General features: G+C 45.7%; 1 protein-coding gene across 2 annotated transcripts in view; it reads left to right on the top strand.

Annotated features, from left to right (window-relative positions):
* The window catches only part of LOC137310662 (islet cell autoantigen 1-like), an 89,556-nt gene that overhangs the window by 40,979 nt on the left and 29,343 nt on the right, over window positions 1–19,234 (top strand). For both annotated transcript variants that reach the window (XM_067978364.1, XM_067978365.1), the window contains exon 7: window positions 18,225–18,350. In XM_067978364.1, the coding sequence (XP_067834465.1) occupies window positions 18,225–18,350 (126 nt within the window). The remainder of the gene's footprint in view (window positions 1–18,224; window positions 18,351–19,234) is intronic.

Below are 19,234 nucleotides of genomic sequence, written 5' to 3'. Positions count from 1 at the left end.
TTTGCCAGTCTGAATCCTGGGATGGCAGGACTGATGTATGAGGAGAGATTGGGTCGACTAGGCCTATATTCACTAGAGTTTAGAAGAATATGAGGCGATCTCATCGAAACATATAAAATTCTAACAGGACGAGACAGACTAGATGCAGGGAGGATGTTCCTGATGGCTGGGGAGTCCAGAACCAGGGGTCACAGTCTCAGGATACGGGGTATGCCATTTAGAAACGAGATGAGGAGAAATGTCTTGACTCAGAAGTTGGTAAACCTGTGGAATTCTCTACCACAGAAGGCAGTGGAGGCCAAGTCATTAAATGTATTCAAGAAGGAGATAGATATATTTCTTAATGCTAAAGGGATCAAGGAATATGGGGAAAAAGCAGGAACAGGATACTGAGTTAGACGATCAGCCATGATCATTTTGAATGGCGCAGCTGGCCCGAAGGGCCGAATGGCCTACTCTTGCTCCTATTTTCTATGTTTCTATGAGGGAGGTGGAATCACCTGAATGTCGAAGGTATGAGATTCTTAAAGGTAAGACTTCCCATAGATTATTACTGCTGGATAATAATTCTGTTTTGATGTGGATATTGACCTTCCAAAGAATGAGAGAGTGGTTTAACAAGCTGAATATGAAAAGAGCACCGGATGTGTGGGGGGTGCAGAGTCGCACAGAATGTTGGAATACCCACACGTGCCACACTTCAGGAGGGAGCCGTCCCACCCCTTTATGGTGCACCAGGTAGCCACCAGTTCTTGTTAAAGAACCATTGGGAAAGAGGAGCTTGTTTTCTCATCTCCTTTCTCAGGACGCACAAAACGTTAGTCCTAGGCACCCTCAGGGGCACGCAGTTCACGGGACTAGAACACACTTGGTGTTGGCACCACACTACTGATGTAATATGGCCTTTTATTGGCCGTATGGGCTGCAGCCGTCAGATGAGATGTTAAACAGAGGCCGTGCCTGTCTGTTCAGGGGGTTAACGATCCTATGCCATTATTGAAAAAAGAGCAGGGAGGTCCACCGGTGCCTTGACCAACATTCTTCCCTCAACACACCATTAAAGATCACCTTACTACTTTGCACAAAATGACAACTTAACGACAGTGACTGTGCTGTAGAATAATCCGTTATACATGAAACAATTTGGGTTATTTCTGAGAGACGGTATGATCTGGAATGCACTGCCTGAAAGGGAGGTGAAAGCAGATTCAACAGTAACTCAAAGAGCCGGCACAGACACGATGGGCTGAATGACCTCCTGTGCTGTTTGATTCTATGCGTAATAAGGCCCTCCATAAATGCAAGTCTCTTTCTGCTTCCCCCCCCCCCCCCCCCACCCCCTTCACCCCTTTCACCCCCTCTACTCCTTAAACAAAGTTGTCAATCTCAGCAGTGCTGCAGTGGGCAGGCATTGAGCAGAGGGAGGGGGTGAAGATAGGGTTGGGGAGGTGCCCCAGGGCCACTTTTCTATATCTCTTGGCCAGATCAGAGTGATATTGGCAGGTCAGCAGTGTAGGTGCTGGTGCACAGAGATTGGGGAAAGGGGGAGAAGATAACTGAAACAAATGGAGTTTATACCCCATTTTGCAGAATTTCTTTGTTGGGAGTGTCCAGCTTGATAATCTATGGTTCATTGAGGACATCGTGTTCGTCGTCATTGTCTACGGTTGGAGCTGTCCCCCACGCCTGGACCCTGGTATTGTGTTTTTGGACTGTCTATGGTCATTCTTCCATTGACTTGTTGTGTACTGTAGCTGAGTCACGGCCTGCAGGTTGGCTAATTCGAGGATTCGCTCATCTGCCTCTTGATGGAATTTCCTCCATCATGGCTCCCTCCTCCAGGTGCTCTTCTGCCCCAAAGCCATTGGCACTTTCAGGAGGTGGCCTGGTTACTTAACCACTGCACAGCACTCGGCGTTGACCAGTCGCAGATAATACCGTCTACTGTCGCTGTGGTAACAGGTTTCAATACCTGACCTGACTTACTGAGGACATAGCAACCTGTATGTGACCATCTCTTGTACAGGCAGACCATGCCCCTTGGACCTAACGAAAATCCCTAAAATGCTCCAGGGCAAATGTTCTGGAAAACTAGTCACTGAACAAAAACAGGAAACCCATCACAGTGGTGGGATTGGAGTGAAAGTTTAACAAAAAGGAAGCAAAACTCGTTAAAAATGTAGAATATTTTGCATTATTCAGGAAGAGTAGTCTCGTATGTTCACTCCTCATTAATATTTTCTTGTGTGTGTCTGGCCTTCGCTGTGGATTGTTGCTGATGTTGGCAGAAAAGAAAGTAGCTGAAAGCTGATCTTAAGACTGCTGGTTCCAAGTTCATTATTCACCCTTCCTCTACCTTAACAACAATACCCCCCCCCCCACCCCCGCTCTTCAATATCATTAAACATGGTGTCAGCTTAGTTCAATGGTAGGACTCTTGTCTTTCACTGGTTTAATCCCCAGTGCAAGACTTGAACATGTAACAAAGGCTGAGGGAGTGCTGCACTGTCGGAGATGCTGTCTTTCAGATCAAATATTAAATAGAGACCCCGTCTGCCTATTCAAGTGGGCGTTCAAGATCCCATGGCATTATTTGAAGAGAGGCAGGAAGTTCTCCCGGTATCTTGGTCAACATTCCCCCATTAACCAAAACAATAAATTAATTGGTCATTTCTCTTAGTGCTGTTTTTGTGATTTGCTGTGCATGCACAAAATGGCTGCCACAGTTGCCCATGGGGGTAGGGGGACAAAGTGTAAAAAAAACACAGCTGCAATGTCTCCAGCTGCCATCACTGTCCAAAATAGTCCTTCCAAACAGCATACCGAACATACCATTGTGCTGGGCAATCTGGTGAATGTAGGCTGAATGGAAACTTTCGACGAGTGGGTCTTCTCTCTTGCTTTAGGTGGTAGTAAAATCAGAACAAATGGTCTGTAATGGAGAGACGTTCATGGGCAGTCTGGGGAATGCAGGGTGATATGGGGCAGTCTGGGGGATGCAGGGTGATATGGGGCAGTCTGGGGGATGCAGGGTGATATGGGGCAGTCTGGGGAATGCAGGGTGAATAGGGACAGTCTGGGGAACGTAGGATTGTGTTGCCAACTCTGGTTGGAGGTATCCCTAGAGATTTGACCACATGGTGACTGATCATGTGATATCCGAGCACATGACTTCTACAAATGTTATTGCATTTACCATATAAAGCTTGGGTTCTCTGTGGTTGAGTATTTTTGCTTGTGGTTTCATGCCAACAGCTGTTCTAAAAACCAGGGGGAGACGGCGGGCGGGGCAGAGGGGGAGACGGTGAGTGTGGAAGCGATTCACAGGGGGGAATTAGAGGTGGGAGGAATTTTGATTTCACCTGTAACTAATGGTAACTCACTGAAATTGCACAGATAACTAATAGTAAAACTGGTAACACTCAGATTCCCCTAATAACCAACAGTAATACAATAACTCACTGGTAGTCTGTGTAACTGGCAGTAATAGGTGTAATGCCCTGATATCCTACCTGTAACTAGTAGTAATCGTTTACCCGACTGATATTTACCCTGAAAGCATAGCCAGAATCCCCCTCCCCTGCACACGGTGTGGTCAGGCTCCCCAGTCGATGGCATTTTAAACATGCCTGATCTCTCTCCCTATTTCCTTATACTCCGGTTCCATGTGAAAATGACAACTCTCAACTGGGAATCTCAGTGAGAGCTGATCTCTAGTTGGACTTCACACGTCAAAACCGGCCAGTACTTGAACCTGAACTAAACAGAGAAGATTGCAAAAGGGCAACGGGCTCTGTTTGGGGCACTTCTCACACAGTACGTCGTCCTGAACACAGCTCAGCACCAACATTTCCAAACCACTCCCTGGGAGACTTTTCATAAATTAATAGAAACGACAGAACAGGAGAGGCCATTCGGCCCCCAGCGCCTGTGCTCTATCCTGTAATCCCATTCCCCCATAGATCCTTTTATATTCCTCCTTTTTGAATATTTATCTCCATCCCTTTTAAATGATGTTCTAGTCTCTACCTCAATAGTCATGTGTTGAAGGATCCCATGGTCTAATAGCCCTCAGTTTAAGAACCTTCCTCCTCCCTTCCCCCTTGGCTCTTCCAGTGAGAATCCTTGGTTTCCGTTCCCTTGTTCCCCATTCGCCCACCAGTGGAAACAATCTTTCACTATTTACCCACAGTAAAGTCCCTAGATTTCCCTCACCCCTTTACTGGCTGCTGCTCCTCTCCCCCTCACCCCTTTACTGGCTGCTGCTCCTCTCCCCCTCACCCCTTTATTGGCTGCTGCTCCTGGCTCTGCAGGAAATACTGGTCCCCACGCCCACTCCTACTCCCATCATTCTCTTCCCCCATTTCCCAGTCTCCCTGTCTTTCTCCCCCACCACATTGCAGGATATCAGGCGAGAAATTCAATTTTTTTTTACCAATTAGACATTGTGGTGAGTACCTTAAACTAAAAGTGTGGTCTCCCCAACACCAGACCTTTCTCTTTTTTTGAGTGAGCAGTTTGAATTGTATAAAATAAGAGTGCAGCATCATTGGGTACAAGTCTGTCACTACATCACTGGGATATAGCGCAGGTAGGTACAGGTCTGTCATTGTATAACACTGGGGTGTAGTACTGGTGGTTACAGGTCTGTCACTATACAACACTGGGATACAGTACTGGTGGGTACAGGTCTGTCACTGTATAAAGCTGGGGTGCAGTACTGGTGGGTACAGGTCTGTCACTGTATAAAGCTGGGGTGCAGTACTGGTGGGTACAGGTCTGTCATTGTATAAAGCTGGGGTACAGGTCTGTCACTGTATAAAGCTGGGGTGCTGTACTGGTGGGTACAGGTTTGTCACTGTAACACTGGGGTACAGTACTGGTGGGTACAGGTCTGTCACTGTATAAAGCTGGGGTGCAGTACTGGTGGGTACAGGTCTGTCACTGTATAAAGCTGGGGTGCAGTACTGGTGGGTACAGGTCTGTCACTGTATAAAGCTGGGGTGCAGTACTGGTGGGTACAGGTCTGTCACTGTAACACTGGGGTGCAGTACAATTATGTAACTGGCAATGGGAGCATAATATGAGGTGATGAACTAAGGGTATTTGCACAATATATGTGTATTGGCTCGTGTGATTTTCCTTGTCGTTAACTGGTAGCAATACACTCAATATGCATAGTAACAACATTGAGAATCGTTTAAAATAATTTAGGATTTGAGCTCTGTTAATAAATGTTAGCCCTGTTACACTTCGGGCTGACAGAAAATATTGGTTTAGTGTTCACTGCCACTGCAGTGTGTTCCTAAGTTCTAAATGATCTTACAAACCATATCATTGCACTGGCTTGTCACATTGGGTTGTAGGTTATACTTAGGAAGTAAAAATGCTGCAGCAATGTAAATAAATGTGCTTTACAAATATTATTAGCATTTGGAAATGTAATATTTTTAATATCTCTTCTACAAATATCGTCATTTTAATGCTTCAAATGCTTTTCTGTGGTTTGCATGGCAGCACTGCACTTTTAAAGAAAATGCCTCTTTAAGTTCCATGCTCTTTGTTACTGGGGTTTGCCATCGAGCTTTGCATGAATAATCCATTTGTTTTGCAGTGGGATGTGTAAATATGTCTGTTGAAGATGAGCTGATTCCTTCCCGGAGAAGGCTGCTTGTGCTCAGTGACTTGACCTCCAGCAGTTACTTCTGCTGCAGCAAGTGTTGCCTGCCAAGAATAGCTCCATTGCTTCACAGCACGGTTGGGTGCACTGTTTGCTTGTCAGCTTGAATCAGCCTGAAAAGCTATTCTCCATGGGCTACCTACTTAGGGAGAAGAGGGGGTTGTTGAAGATTTGTTTTATTCACGCTGACTGTGTCAGCTTCTGTAATCACACGTTCTGTTTACAGACTTCACAACTATTAATGTGTCCTTAAGGTAAAAGAAAACCAGCTTCATTAAGGAGCGTTCAAAACAAACCTGGATTGCCGTAGTCTTGCCAGTCTTCTAATGGTGTGGTCACAAGTTTGCATCTGACCATCTACGGATTCCAGTTGACTGTTGCTAGCTGGATTTTTGGGAAGGAGACTAGATGCCAGGCTTGGCGATCGAAATGAAAGTTATACAAGTTGTGGCCATCTGTGTTCCTTTGGGGCAGCTCGTGTCACTCGATGGGGACTGAGTCTTGCAACTTGAACATACCTACTTGTATTTTCAAAGAGTTTGTGACCACGATAGAGAACATCCAACAACAACAACTTGCGCCTTTAACCTGGTAAAACGTCCCAATGTACTTCACAGGAGCAATTATTAGACAAAATTTGACATCGAACCACATAAGGAGATATTAGGACCGGTGACCAAAAGCTTGTTCAAAGAGGTGAGAGGAGGAGAGAGAGGCGGAAAGGTTTAGGGAGGGAATTCCAGAGCTTGGGGTCTAGGCAGCTGAAGGCACGTCCACCAATAGTGGAGCGATTAAAATCGGGGATGCTCAAGAGGCAAGAATTGGAGGAAGGCAGAGATCTCTGAGATTTGTAGGGCATTAGATTTTGAGGGCACTTTGCTACTTGTCCTTGGAAGGTTCCATTCCTATCTGAACACAGCCAGTGCATCACTCGCAATGGCTTTACCGCTCTTCACCCACACTGTCACCTCCGAAGTCCCCAAAGGATTTTTCTGTTCCTCCTCCTATTTCTTATCTACATACTGCCCTTCAGTGAGGTCATTCGCAGCAACGGGGTCAAGTTTCATATGTCCAGCTACGATATCTGGCTCTACATTGCCATCACTTCTCTCAACTCCTCGAGTGCGTCTACATAGAATTGCATAGAAATCCATAGATTTTGTTTTTGTTCGTTCATGGGATGTGGGCGTCGCTGGCAAGGCCAGCATTTATTGCCCATCCCTAATTGCCCTTGAGAAGGTGGTGGTGAGTCGCCGCCTTGAACCGCTGCTACCCAACAATGTGGAAAATTGCCCAGGTAAGTCCTGTCCACAAAAAGCAGGACAAATCCAATCCAGCCAATTACCGCCCCATCAGTCCACTCTCAATCATCAGCAAAGTGATGGAAGGTGTCGTCGACAGTGCTATCAAGAGGCACTTACTCACCAATAACCTGCTCACCGATGCTCAGTTTGGGTTCCGCCAGGACCACTCTGCTCCAGACCTCATTACAGCCTTGGTCCAAACATGGACAAAAGAGCTGAATTCCAGAGGTGAGGTGAGAGTGACTGCCCTTGACATCAAGGCAGCATTTGACCGAGTGTGGCACCAAGGAGCCCTAGTAAAATTGAAGTCAATGGGAATCGGGGGGGAAAACTCTCCAGTGGCTGGAGTCATACCTAGCACAAAGGAAGATGGTAGTGGTTGTTGGAGGCCAATCATCTCAGCCCCAGGACATTTCTGCAGGAGTTCCTCAGGGCAGTGTCCTAGGCCCAACCATCTTCAGCTGCTTCATCAATGACCTTCCCCCCCCCCCCCCCCCCATCATAAGGTCAGAAATGGGGATGTTCGCTGATGATTGCACAGTGTTCAGTTCCATTCGCAACCCCTCAGATAATGAAGCAGTCCGTGCCCGCATGCAGTAAGACCTGGACAACATCCAGGCTTGGGCTTATAAGTGGCAAGTAACATTCGTGCCAGGCAATGATCATCTCCAACAAGAGAGAGTCTAACCACCTCCCCTTGACATTCAACGGCATTACCATCGCCGAATCCCCCACCATCAACATCCTGGGGGGTCACCATTGACTAGACCAGCCACATAAATACTGTGGCTACAAGAGCAGGTCAGAGGCTGGATATTCTGCGGCGAGTGACTCACCACCTGACTCCCCAAAGTCTTTCCACCATCTACAAGGCACAAGTCAGGAATGTGATGGAATACTCTCCACTTGCTTGGATGAGTGCAGCTCCAACAACACTCAGGAAGCACGACACCATCCAGGACAAAGCAGCCCGCTTGATTGGCACCCCATCCACCACCCTAAACGTTCACTCCCTTCACTGCTGGTGCACCGTGGCTGCAGTGTGTACCATCTATGGGATGCACAGCAGCAATTCACCAAGGCTTCTTCGACAGCACCTCCCAAACCCGCGACCTCTACCACCTAGAAGGATAAGGGCAGCAGGCGCATGGGAACAACACCACCTGCACGTTCCCCTCCAAGTCACACACCATCCTGACTTGGAAATATATCTCTGTTCCTTCATCGTCGCTGGGTCAAAATCCTGGAACTCCCTTCCTAACAGCACTGTGGGAGAACCGTCACCACACGGACTGCAGCGGTTCAAGAAGTCGGCTCACCACCACCTTCTCGAGGGCAATTAGGGATGGGCAATAAATGCTGGCCTCACCAGCGATGCCCACGTCCCATGAACGAAAAAAAATATATATATTTATGGCCACTAGTTTTGGTCTCCCCACAAGTGGAAATATATCTGCATCTACCTTATCAAACCCTCAGCCTTCCCTTTTCCAGAAAAATAGAGCCCCAGCCTGTTCAATCTTTCTTGATAGGTATCATCCTTATAAATCTTTTTTGCACCTTCTCCAGTGCCTCCATATCCTTTTTATAATATGGAGACCAGAACTGTGCACCGTACTCCAAGTGTGGTCTGCGCTATCAGTCTGCTTGTCCGACATTCCCTTGACTTCCTCCAGCTCAGCATTGAGGAAAACTGAAGCTATTGTCTTCAGCCCTCACCACAAGTTCTACATACTTGCCATTGATTCCATCCCCCTCCGCGGTCACACTCTCAGACTAAATCACATCACTCATGGTCTGGCTATTCTTTTCGGCCCGAGCTGACCTTTAACCCTCACATCCAATCTGTTCCATAGATCACTTACTCCCTCCTCCGCCACACCTCAGCTTCTGTGCCGCTGAAAACCTTATGCCTTTGTCAACTCCAGGCTACTCAAATACTCTCCTTGCTGGCCTCCCATCCTCCACCCTCCGTAAACTCTAACTTGTCCAAAACTCTGCCGCATGTATCTGCTTGGCCATCACACCTGTCCTCGCTAACCTGCACTGGTTTCCTGTCCCCTAACATATTCAATTAAAAATCCTTGTATTCATCTATAAATCCCTCCATGGATTTGCCCCACCCTATCTCTGCAATCTCCTCCAGCCCTGTATCCCCTCCCTAACACCCTGTTCCTCTGTCTCTGGCCTTCTGTAGATCCCCACTATTGGTGACATAATGTTCAGTCACTTCAATCTTACTCTCTGGAACTCCCTCCCTACATCCCTCTAACTCTCTCTCTCTCTCTTTTTCTCTCTCTCGCCCCACCATCAAAACCTCCTCACCTAGCTTTTGGTCCTCAACCGGATCACTCCTCTTAATCTCTTCCTTTCTGCTCAACATCTAGTTGCATCATGCTGATTTGTGAAGCAGCATGGCAAGCTTTTTTTTTTCTTCAAGTTAAAGGTGCTATATCAATGCAGACTGTTGTCTCTCAGCATTGGAAATAGTGCCTGAAATTCATGTTTTTCCACCTTCATTGACACAAACTTGCAAAGAACAGCTGTTGCATGTGTGTAAGGCGAGGTAACTGACTTGTATCAAGGAAGGGCAAGACCTGATGCTATTGGACACGGAGCATCCCACAAGGACCAGTAGCATTTAATGCTTCCAATGCCCTACGTCAAAGGTATTGAATCCCAGTTGGGAAAAAGGGAATGCTCTGCTAAAACTGCTTCCTGCCTTAACTTCATCAGGATTTTATGAGACTCGAATTTTGTTCATCAACCTTGGTCACGTAAACCAAGTGGGCTGAGCGTCCTTTAAAGTGGTCAGGCTCTACAGAATCACTAAGGACCACCAGTCTTCACTTTCTGTCACCATTCCCTGCTGGCTTCAGTTCATTGGGAAGTATGAGAGTGTCAGCCGTGGCTCAGTGGTAGCACTCTTGCCTCTGAGTCAGAGGGTTGTGGGATCAAGTCTCACTCCAGAGACTTGAGCACCAAACGCAGGCTGACACTACAGTGCCAGTACTGAAGGAGTGTTGCACTCTCGGAGGGGCCGTCTTTCAGATGAGACGTTAAACTGTCCCCTCAGGTGGACATAAAAGATCCCACAGCACTATTTGAAGAAGAGCAGGGGAGTTTTCCCTGGCGCCCTGGCCAATATTTATACCTCAACCAACACCTAAAACAGATTATCTGGTCATTATCTCATTGCTGTTTGTGTGGCCTGGCGTGGAGGGTTTTCACAGTCAGAGCAGGGTTGGGAGGCTGCTCACTGTGGAGACCTCGCTTCTCCAGCAGGCAGAAGTTTTGTTGGAGTTTTTACAGATCATGCTGATAGCATTCAACAAAGTTCCACATAAGAGACTGTTAACAAAAATGAGAGCGCATGGAATTGGAGGCAACCTATTGGCTTGGATAAGGAATTGGTTAGGAGGTAGGCGACAGAGAGTAGGGATAATGGGTATGTACTCAAATTGGCCGGATGCGACTAGTGGTGTCCCTCAGGGATCTGTACTGAGGCCTCAGCTTTTCACTATTTATAAATGACTTGGATGAAGGAATAGAGGGCCGTATATCCAGGTTTGCTGACGACACTAAGTTAGGTGGCACAGTAAATAGTGTAGAAGGGAGCAGAAAGTTGCAAAGGGATGTTTATAGATTAAGTGAGTGGGCAAAGTGGTAGATGGAGTTTAATGTGGGAAAGTGTGAGGTCATCCACTTTGAACCCAAGAAAAATAAATCAGAATATTTTCTAAATGGTGAGAAGCTAGGAATTGTGGTTGAGCAGAGAGATTTTGGGGTCCAAGTACAGACCATAAGACCATACGAGATAGGAGCAGGAGTAGGCCATTCGGCCCCTCGAGCCTGCTCCACCATTTAATGAGATTATGACTGATCTGATTTTTATCTTAACTCCACTTTCCCACCTTTTCCCCATATCCTTTGACTCCCTTGCTGATCAGAAATTTGACTAACTCAGCCTTGAATGTATTCAATGACACAGCTTTTTGGGGTAAAGAATTCCAAAAATTCACGACCCTCTGGGAGAAGAAATTCCTCCTTATTTCCATCTTAAACGGGCGACCCCTTATTCTGAGACTATGCCCCCTAGTTTTAGATTCCCCCATGAGGGGTAACATCCTCTCAGCATCTACTCTATTGAGTCCCCTCAGAATCTTGTATGTTTCAATAAGATTGCCTCTTATTCTTCTAAACTCCAATGAGTACAGACCCAACCTGTTCAATCTGTCCTCATAAGACAACCCTTCCATACCCGGAATCAACCAAGTGAGCCTTCTCTGAACTGCCTCCAATGCAAGTATATAATTCCTTAAATAAGGGCACCAGAACTGTACGCAGTACTCCAGGTGTGGTCTCACCAGCACCCTGTACAGTTGTAGCATGACTTCCCTGCTTTTATACTCCATCCCCCTAGAAATAAAGGCCAATATTCCGTTTGCCTTCTGGATTACCTGCTGCACCTGTATGTTGACTTTTTGTGTTTCATATATGAGGACACCCAGATCCCTCTGTACCGCAGCATTTTGTAATATTTCTCCATTCAAATAATATTTTTCTTTTTTCTTTTTCCTCCCAAAGTGGATGACTTCACATTTCCCCACATTATATTCCATCTGCCAAATTTTTGCCCATTCGCTTAACCTGTCAATATCCCTTTGCAGACACTTTTGTGTCCTCATCGCAATTTACTTTTCCACCTATCTTTGTATCATCAGCAAATTTGGCCACAAGACACTCTGTTCCTTCATCCAAGTCATTGATATATATTGTAAATAGTTGAGGCCCCAGCACTGATCCCTGCGGCACCCCACTAGCTACATTTTGAAAATTACCCTTTTATCCCGACTTTGTTTTCTGCTAGTTAGCCAATCCTCTATCCATGCCAGTATATTACCCCCAACACCATGAGCTCTTATCTTATGCGTAATCTTTTATGTGGCACCTTACTGAATGCCTTTTGGAAATCCAAATATACTGCATCCATTGGTTCCCCTTTATCCACCCTGCCCGTTACTTCCTCAAAGAACTCTAATGAATTTGTCAGACATGATTTCCCCTTCATAAAACTATGTTGACTCTCTTTGATTGTATTATGAGTCTCCAAATGTCCTGCTACTACTTCCTTAATAATGGATTCTAGCATTTTCTCAATGACAGATGTTAGGCTAACTGGTCTATAGTTACCTGCTTTCTGTCTCACTCCCTTCTTGAACAGGGGTGTTGCGTTTGCGGTTTTCCAATCCGCTGGGACCTTTCCAGAGTCCAGTAAATTCTGGAAGATTACAACCAATGCATCCACTATCTCTGTAGCCACTTCCTTTAAGACCCTCGGATGCAAGCCATCAGGTCCAGGGGACTTGTCAGCCTTTAGACCCGTTAGTTTACCTAGTACTTTTTCTCTAGTGATAGTGATTGTTTTTAGTTCTTCCCTCCCCTTTGCCCCTTGATTTTCTACTATTATTGATATTATTAGTGTCTTCTACTGTGAAGACAGATACAAAATATCTGTTCAATTCCTCTGCCATTTCCTTGTTTTCCATTTATTATTTCCCCAGTCTCATCCCCTAAGGGACCAATGTTTACTTTAGCGACCCTCTTCCTTTTTATATACTTGTAGAAGCTTTTACTGTCAGTTTTTATATTTCTTGCTAGTTTACTCTCGTAATTTATTTTCTCCCGCTTTATTATTCTTTTAGTCATCCTTTGCTGGTTTTTAAAGTTTTCCCAATCTTTGGGCGTACCAGTAATCTTTGCCATGTTGTATGTTTTTCTTTTAACCTGATACCATCCTTGACTTCCTTAGTTAGCCATGGTTGGTTCACCCTTTTTGTGGAGTACAGATACCACAGAAAGCTAACGGACAGGAACAAAAAAAAATTAAAAAGGCTAATGGAATGTTGGCCTTTATCTCAAGGGCTGGAATACAAAGGGGTGGAAGTTATCTTACAGCTGTACAAAGCTCTGGTTAAACCCCATCTGAAGTACTGTGTTCAGATCAGGGCACCGCACCTCAGGAAGGATTTATTGGCCTTGGAGGCAGTGTGACGCAGATTCACCAGAATGATACCAGGGCTAAAAGGGTTAAATTATAAGGACAGGTTGTATAGACTAGGCTCGTATTCCCTTGAGTATAGAAGATTAACGGGTGATCTGATTGAGGTGTTTAAGATAATTGAAGGATTTGATAGAGTAGATAGAGAGAAACTAATTCCTCTGGTGGGAGAGTCCAGAACAAGGGGGCACGACCTTAAAATTAGAGCGAGGCCGTTCAGGGGTGATGTCAGGAAGCACTATTTCACACAAAAGGTAGCGGAAATCTAGAACTTTGTCCCCTATAAAGCTGTTGAGGCTGAGGGTCAATTGAAAACTTCAAAACTGAGATTGATAGATTTTTGCTTGACAAGGGTATGAAGGGTTATGGAACCTAGGTGGGTAGATGGAGTTAAGATACAGATCAGCCATGATCTAATTGAATGGCAGAACAGGCTGGAGGGACTGAATGGCCTACTCCTATTCCTGTGGCAACCAGACATTAGGAGGAGGGGGATAACAGCTGTTTTCACTTCTGTAGTGGCTGTCTTCGGTCCCCGCCACGAACTCCATTCCCTCGCTACTCATTCCACCCCCCTCCCTGGGCACAGTCTCAGGCTGAAACAGACTGTTTGCAATCTCGGCATCCTAATTGACCCTGAGCTGAACGCCCGACCCCATATCTTCTCCATTACAAAGATCACTCACTTCCACCTCCGTAACATCGCCCATCTCAGCCCCTGCCTCAGCCCATCTGCTGAAAGCCTCATCCATGCCTTTGTTACCTCCAGACTCGACTATTCCAATGCTCTCCTGGCCGGCCTCCCATCTTTCATCCTCGATATACTTGAGCTCATTCAAAACTCTGCTGCCTGTATCCTAACTCACACCAAGTCTTGTTCCCCCATCACCCCTGTGCTCGCTGATCTACATTGGCTCCTGGTCCACCAACACCTTGATTTCATCCTCATGTTGAAATCCCTCCATGGCCTCGTACCTTCCTATCTGAAGTCGGGGGTGTCGGCACCTTGCGTTCCCCGAACTCTGTAGCTTGCCTGACACTGACCAGATCAAATTACACATTGCAGAGAACTTGAATTACTCTGCAGCAGACGGGATCAAATTACACATTCCAGACAAAGGTTTAGTGAGTATTGTCCTCCCACTTCCTGTCAGTGGCAATAGCGAATAATCTTAGTTCCACCACAGTGGTGGTAATGGACGCGACCAACATATTAATAGGATCAAAAAAGCTCAGTGTTCTACCCTCTATATAGTTCCCAGTTAGATTTTGTAGCGGGCTTTCCTTACTGAAGAGAAATGCCAGGAGAAACAGGCAGTAGATTGCGATCCTTAGACGGGAGGATGTGAGATCATGAGTTTTCAGCCAAATGCTGGGGAGTCGATACGCCTGGTCATTGAGGTAAAAGGATCCTTGTCCTGGAGTGTGACTATGCTTGACAGTCTGGTTGTCATTACTTAGAGAACTGTCTGTGGGAATGCCTCAGTCTCTTTGGGGTTTGGCATCATCCCAGTGTTTAGTTACTATATACTGTAATCTAAGTTATCCATGCTTTAGAACAAAACGCAATCAGAGTTTTGGAGTCTATTGGAGGAGCTTTAATAGTTTACAGAACTCTCATTGAGTTGCAAAAGCAGTAGCACATGAAATGCTTTCGCTCACTGAGAGCCTTCCTGAATTGACTGACTGACTGACTGTTCCAGCTTAGATTAAACGGTGCTGCAGTCTGTCAGTTCTAAATTGCAGTTGAGGAACCTTTTGGATGTGTACCATGGTATTTGGCTTAGTCCTGCTAACTTGTGGCAGAGAGGTCAGTTGGTGTGAAGAAATGTGGAATTGGTTTCCCAGACTAACAGGACAAGTAGACATGGCAAAGCACATACTCAGCAAAAACTCCTTCAGAGATGCATGAGTAAGTGCCATTAATCTTGTGGGCAGTCAACATACCCCGGAATGCTGAAGACGTTTGTTGTGACATTCCAAGCACTTTGTTTTAAATGCAATGGTAATCTCCAAATAAAACTTGTGAACATTATAACACACTTTCTTGTGGTGTGTGTACAGACAGGCGGTTTGTAATACACTATGTAGTTTCTTGTTTTTATGAGACTCCTAAACTGGAATTATCTAATTTATTTTCATAGTTGCAATGTACCGACACAACTGTAAATCTTTTGTTATATGCAACGCTTTGGTTCTGCACTCCCAACAAAACGGGAAACAAGTGGGTGGCACAGTATCGCAGCAGCTGAGAGCAGCGGCTCAGCACTGGGGATTGACGGGACCAATTCTTAAGGTGTGGCCGTGGTTCAGTCGTAGCTCTCTCGCCCGAGTCAGATAGTTGTGGTTTCAAGCCCCACGCTAGAGACTCGAGCACAAAATCTCAGCTGGCACTCCAGTATCAGTACGATACAACGAGAAAAAAAAATCTCCCAACGATTCTCCGAGCCGGCGTGTAAATTTCGCTGCACTTTCAGTTGAGATGTTAAACCGAGGCCCTGTCTGCCCTTTCAGGTAGTTGTAAAAGATCCCATAGCACTATTCAAAGAAGAGCAGGAGAGTTCTCCCCAGTGTCCTGGCCAATATATATCCCTCAACCAACATCACTAAAACAGATTATCTGGTCATTATCATGATCCTGTTTGTGGGATCTTGCTGTGCGCAAATCAGATGCTGAGTTTCCTACATTACAACAGTGATTACACTTCAAAAGAACTTCGTTGGCTGTTAAAAACTTTGGGACGTCCTGAGGTTGTCAAAGGCGCTACATAAATGCAAGTTCTTTCTTTCTATGCCGGCAGTCCTTTCCATGCTGAGGTCCCACTCTGAGTGCTGCCATTATGGAGAAGGAGGAGATAGAAGCCGTGTGCTTCATTAAAAAGAGAGACAATCTTCTCCGTGCCGCACTGTTAACTCTTGGTTGTCGATTTTAGAGCAGCTGGTCAAAGGTCTAGAAACAGGCCACTTACCTGCCATCCTGGCCACAGGGAGAGCAACGAGGTTGGGGGGTTTAAAAAAAATTAAAGGGAATCTTAAACTCTCATTAATTTATTTTAGTTGGTGACAATCCATTGAACATTTCTATATGAATAGAATAATAATAGATGGTCAGAACTCATGGAGCAAGTGGTCAGCTAGACTCTCATTACACAGCAGTCAAGTTGGTCAAGGATTACCTGCAGTCAGTACACAGAGACTATGACTTGGGAGTAGTAGTTTTGATTGGCAGGTGTCTGTGGGGTAAAGACATGGGTCAGGCCTGTGAGAGGGATGGGGCCAATGATTCTTTGCAGCCCCTTTGAAGGACAGTGCTGTCCTCAGGACGTCCCAAAGCACTTCACAGCCAATGAAATACTTTTGAAGTGTAGTCTCTTGTTGTAATGTAGGTAAACATAGCAGCCAATTTGTGCACAGCAACATCCCACAAACAGTAATGAGATAAATGACCTATTAATTTATCTTTGAGGGCTTTGATTGAGGGATAAACGTTGGCCAGGACACCAGGAGAACGCCTCTGTTTGTCTTTGAATAGTGCCAAGGGACCTTTTATATCCACCAGATAGGGCCTCGGTGACGTCACAGGGATCTGCGTTGAAGGCTACAACAGCAACTTGCATTTATATAGCACCTTTTAACGTAGTGAAAGTGTTCCAAGATGCTTCACAGGAGCGATTATCAGACATAAAGGGATATTAGGACAGGTAACCAAAAGCGTGGTCGAAGTGGTAGGTTTTAAGGAGCATCTTGGAGGAGAGAGAGGAAGAGAGGTTTAGGGAGGGAATTCCAGAGCTTAAGGTCTAGGCAGCTGAAGGCACGTCAGCCAAAGGTGGAGCGATGAAAATCGGGGATGTGTAAGAGACCAGAATTGGAGGAGTGCAGAGATCTCGGAGGGTTGTAGGGCTGGGGGAGGTTACAGAGATAGGGAGGGGCGAGGCCCTGGAGGGATTTGAACATCAGGATGAGAATTTTAAAATGGAGACGTTGTCAGACCGGGAGCCAATGTTGGTCACCGAGCTCGGGTGATGGGCGAATGGGACTTGGAGTGAGTTAAGATATGGGCAGCAGAGGTTTGGATGAGCTCAAGTTTACGGAGGGTGGCAAATAGGAGGCCGACCAGGAGAGCATTGGAGTAGTCGAGTCTGGAGGTAACAAAGGCATCAAAACTAATGTTGTGTATAAGTTAGACTGTTGGCTCGTGAGTACAGAAGCGATGTAGTTATACACACCATATTGATACTCCTTTCAGCAAACACAAACCTTCAGTTGCAGACCCGTGGAGACTTTGTGAGCAGGTAATTTTTTGAGTTGTCTTTCTCCCCTGCCCTTGTCCCTTGGGTAGTGAACCATCCACAGATGGCTTTCCACCATGTAAATCTGCGTCGTGCTTTCGGAATACTAAACGTGGCTTTGCCTCTGAAGTCTGCTCCCAGCCATTCACCGTGATAGTCATTTCTTCTTTTTTAAAAAAAAAAGCAAAATCATTAACAGGCTGAGTCAATATGTTAAGCACATGCCTGAAATTTGCTCGGCAGATGTCTTTTAAGATGATTTTGCTCAGAGGAGGAGAGCACTCTGTTTTAATTAGTGTTTGGATACAGGCCGGCTCTTTGAAGTTTTATTTCACATCATCGACTTTAAAGATAATTTATTGGGGCCTTTGAAGATGTTCAATTTCTTTGTCCAGATCACGCAATCCTAAGTGAATAAATGCAAATCTGATCCAGGCATTACAATTCCCTTTCATTGGCTGATCTCAGCTCGGGCAGCAGTTGGAACTCTACAATTAACCCTCAGTGCTTGGGCCAGGGAGGGGGGATCGCTGTGTGTGACCCCTGCTGGGAAGTGCACGTGTGTTGATGACCGGTGAGAACTGGATTGGGCTCAGCTGTGATGCAGTTTATGGTTGAATGGCCTGCCGATGGTCACCGACTGGGCTCGCTCATGACGAATGGCTGCACTGGGGAAGGCGCTGGGTACCTATAGAACCCTACCTCCGAAGAGAGGAGTGGAGAGGAAAAATTAGTGGAAACAAAACACACTTCTGTCAATTGCAGACTATGGCCCTGTGAAAATTCAGTTATGTTTTAAGAAGAAAAACTCTGAATGCATTTTATTCCCTTTAATTGTATGTCCTTGGGCTATGGCTGAGCAATGCTCCTGTTGTGTGTTTCAATGCCAGGTCCAGGCCCAAGTGCGGAATACCAAGGCTCAGTTCGACAAGCTAAAGAATGACGTGTGTCAGAAGGTGGACTTACTCGGAGCGAGTCGTTGCAACCTGCTCTCCCAGTCACTTGCCACTTACCAGGTAACGAGGCTTCAGAGCTGAACACATCACACAGCCAAGGTGCTGTTAGATAGTGGCATAATGACCTCTCCAAACTTTGGGCCTGTGCTCATTCTGCAGGGAAATTGTGCTTTTCCCTTTCTGTACCTGACTTGTCAATTAAGAGGGCAGCATCACCCTGTTAGAATAATTAGTATCATTTGGCACAGTGTACAGTTAGTGCTTAACTAATAATAATTACAAATACCTGCTGAAGATGTTTTTTTTTTGGAAGGGGGCTGTCTTGATCCCTAAAACATTCTCATAGCTTCTCAAAGGTCTGATCTGGTAGGCTGGCCATTCTGTTTTGTTATTATTCATTCTTGGGATGTGGGCGACATTTGCAAGGGTTGGCATTTATTGCCCTGATACAGTGGAGTGGCTTGCTAGGCCACTTCAGAGGACAGTTGACAGTCATGTTTCGGCCAGACTGTGTAAGGACGGCACGTCTCCTTCCCTAAAGGACTTTTACTGACGCAAGCTTTTTATTTCCAGTTTTTGTCTTTTTTTCCAATTGAATTCAATTCTCAAACTGGCATGGTGGGATTTGAACTCTCGTTCCCTGGATTACTAGTCCAGTAACATAGCCACAGTACTACCATACCCTATATCCTGTATGCCCTTACATATAGTCCAGTACTGTAAGTGTGAAGCCAGCCTTTTCCTTTGCCCCACTCCATGAGTGTATCCCTATCTGCATATTATTGAGTCGCAACTTAACGAGCGAGCTCTGTATCAAGAATTGTTCAAATATATTTTGTTATCTATTGTATTTATTTTTCGTCCAATTTTAAAACTTTTTTTTTCTCCCCCTCCCTCTTATTTTCCCTGGGTGATGCGCCATTTCCTGCTTGAGTAGGTGGGCA

This window comes from Heptranchias perlo, unplaced genomic scaffold (assembly GCF_035084215.1).
Source record: "Heptranchias perlo isolate sHepPer1 unplaced genomic scaffold, sHepPer1.hap1 HAP1_SCAFFOLD_268, whole genome shotgun sequence".
Classification (NCBI taxonomy): Eukaryota; Metazoa; Chordata; class Chondrichthyes; order Hexanchiformes; family Hexanchidae; genus Heptranchias; species Heptranchias perlo.
Note: the sequence above shows the minus strand (reverse complement) of the source record. Positions and strands in the feature narration are given on the sequence as shown.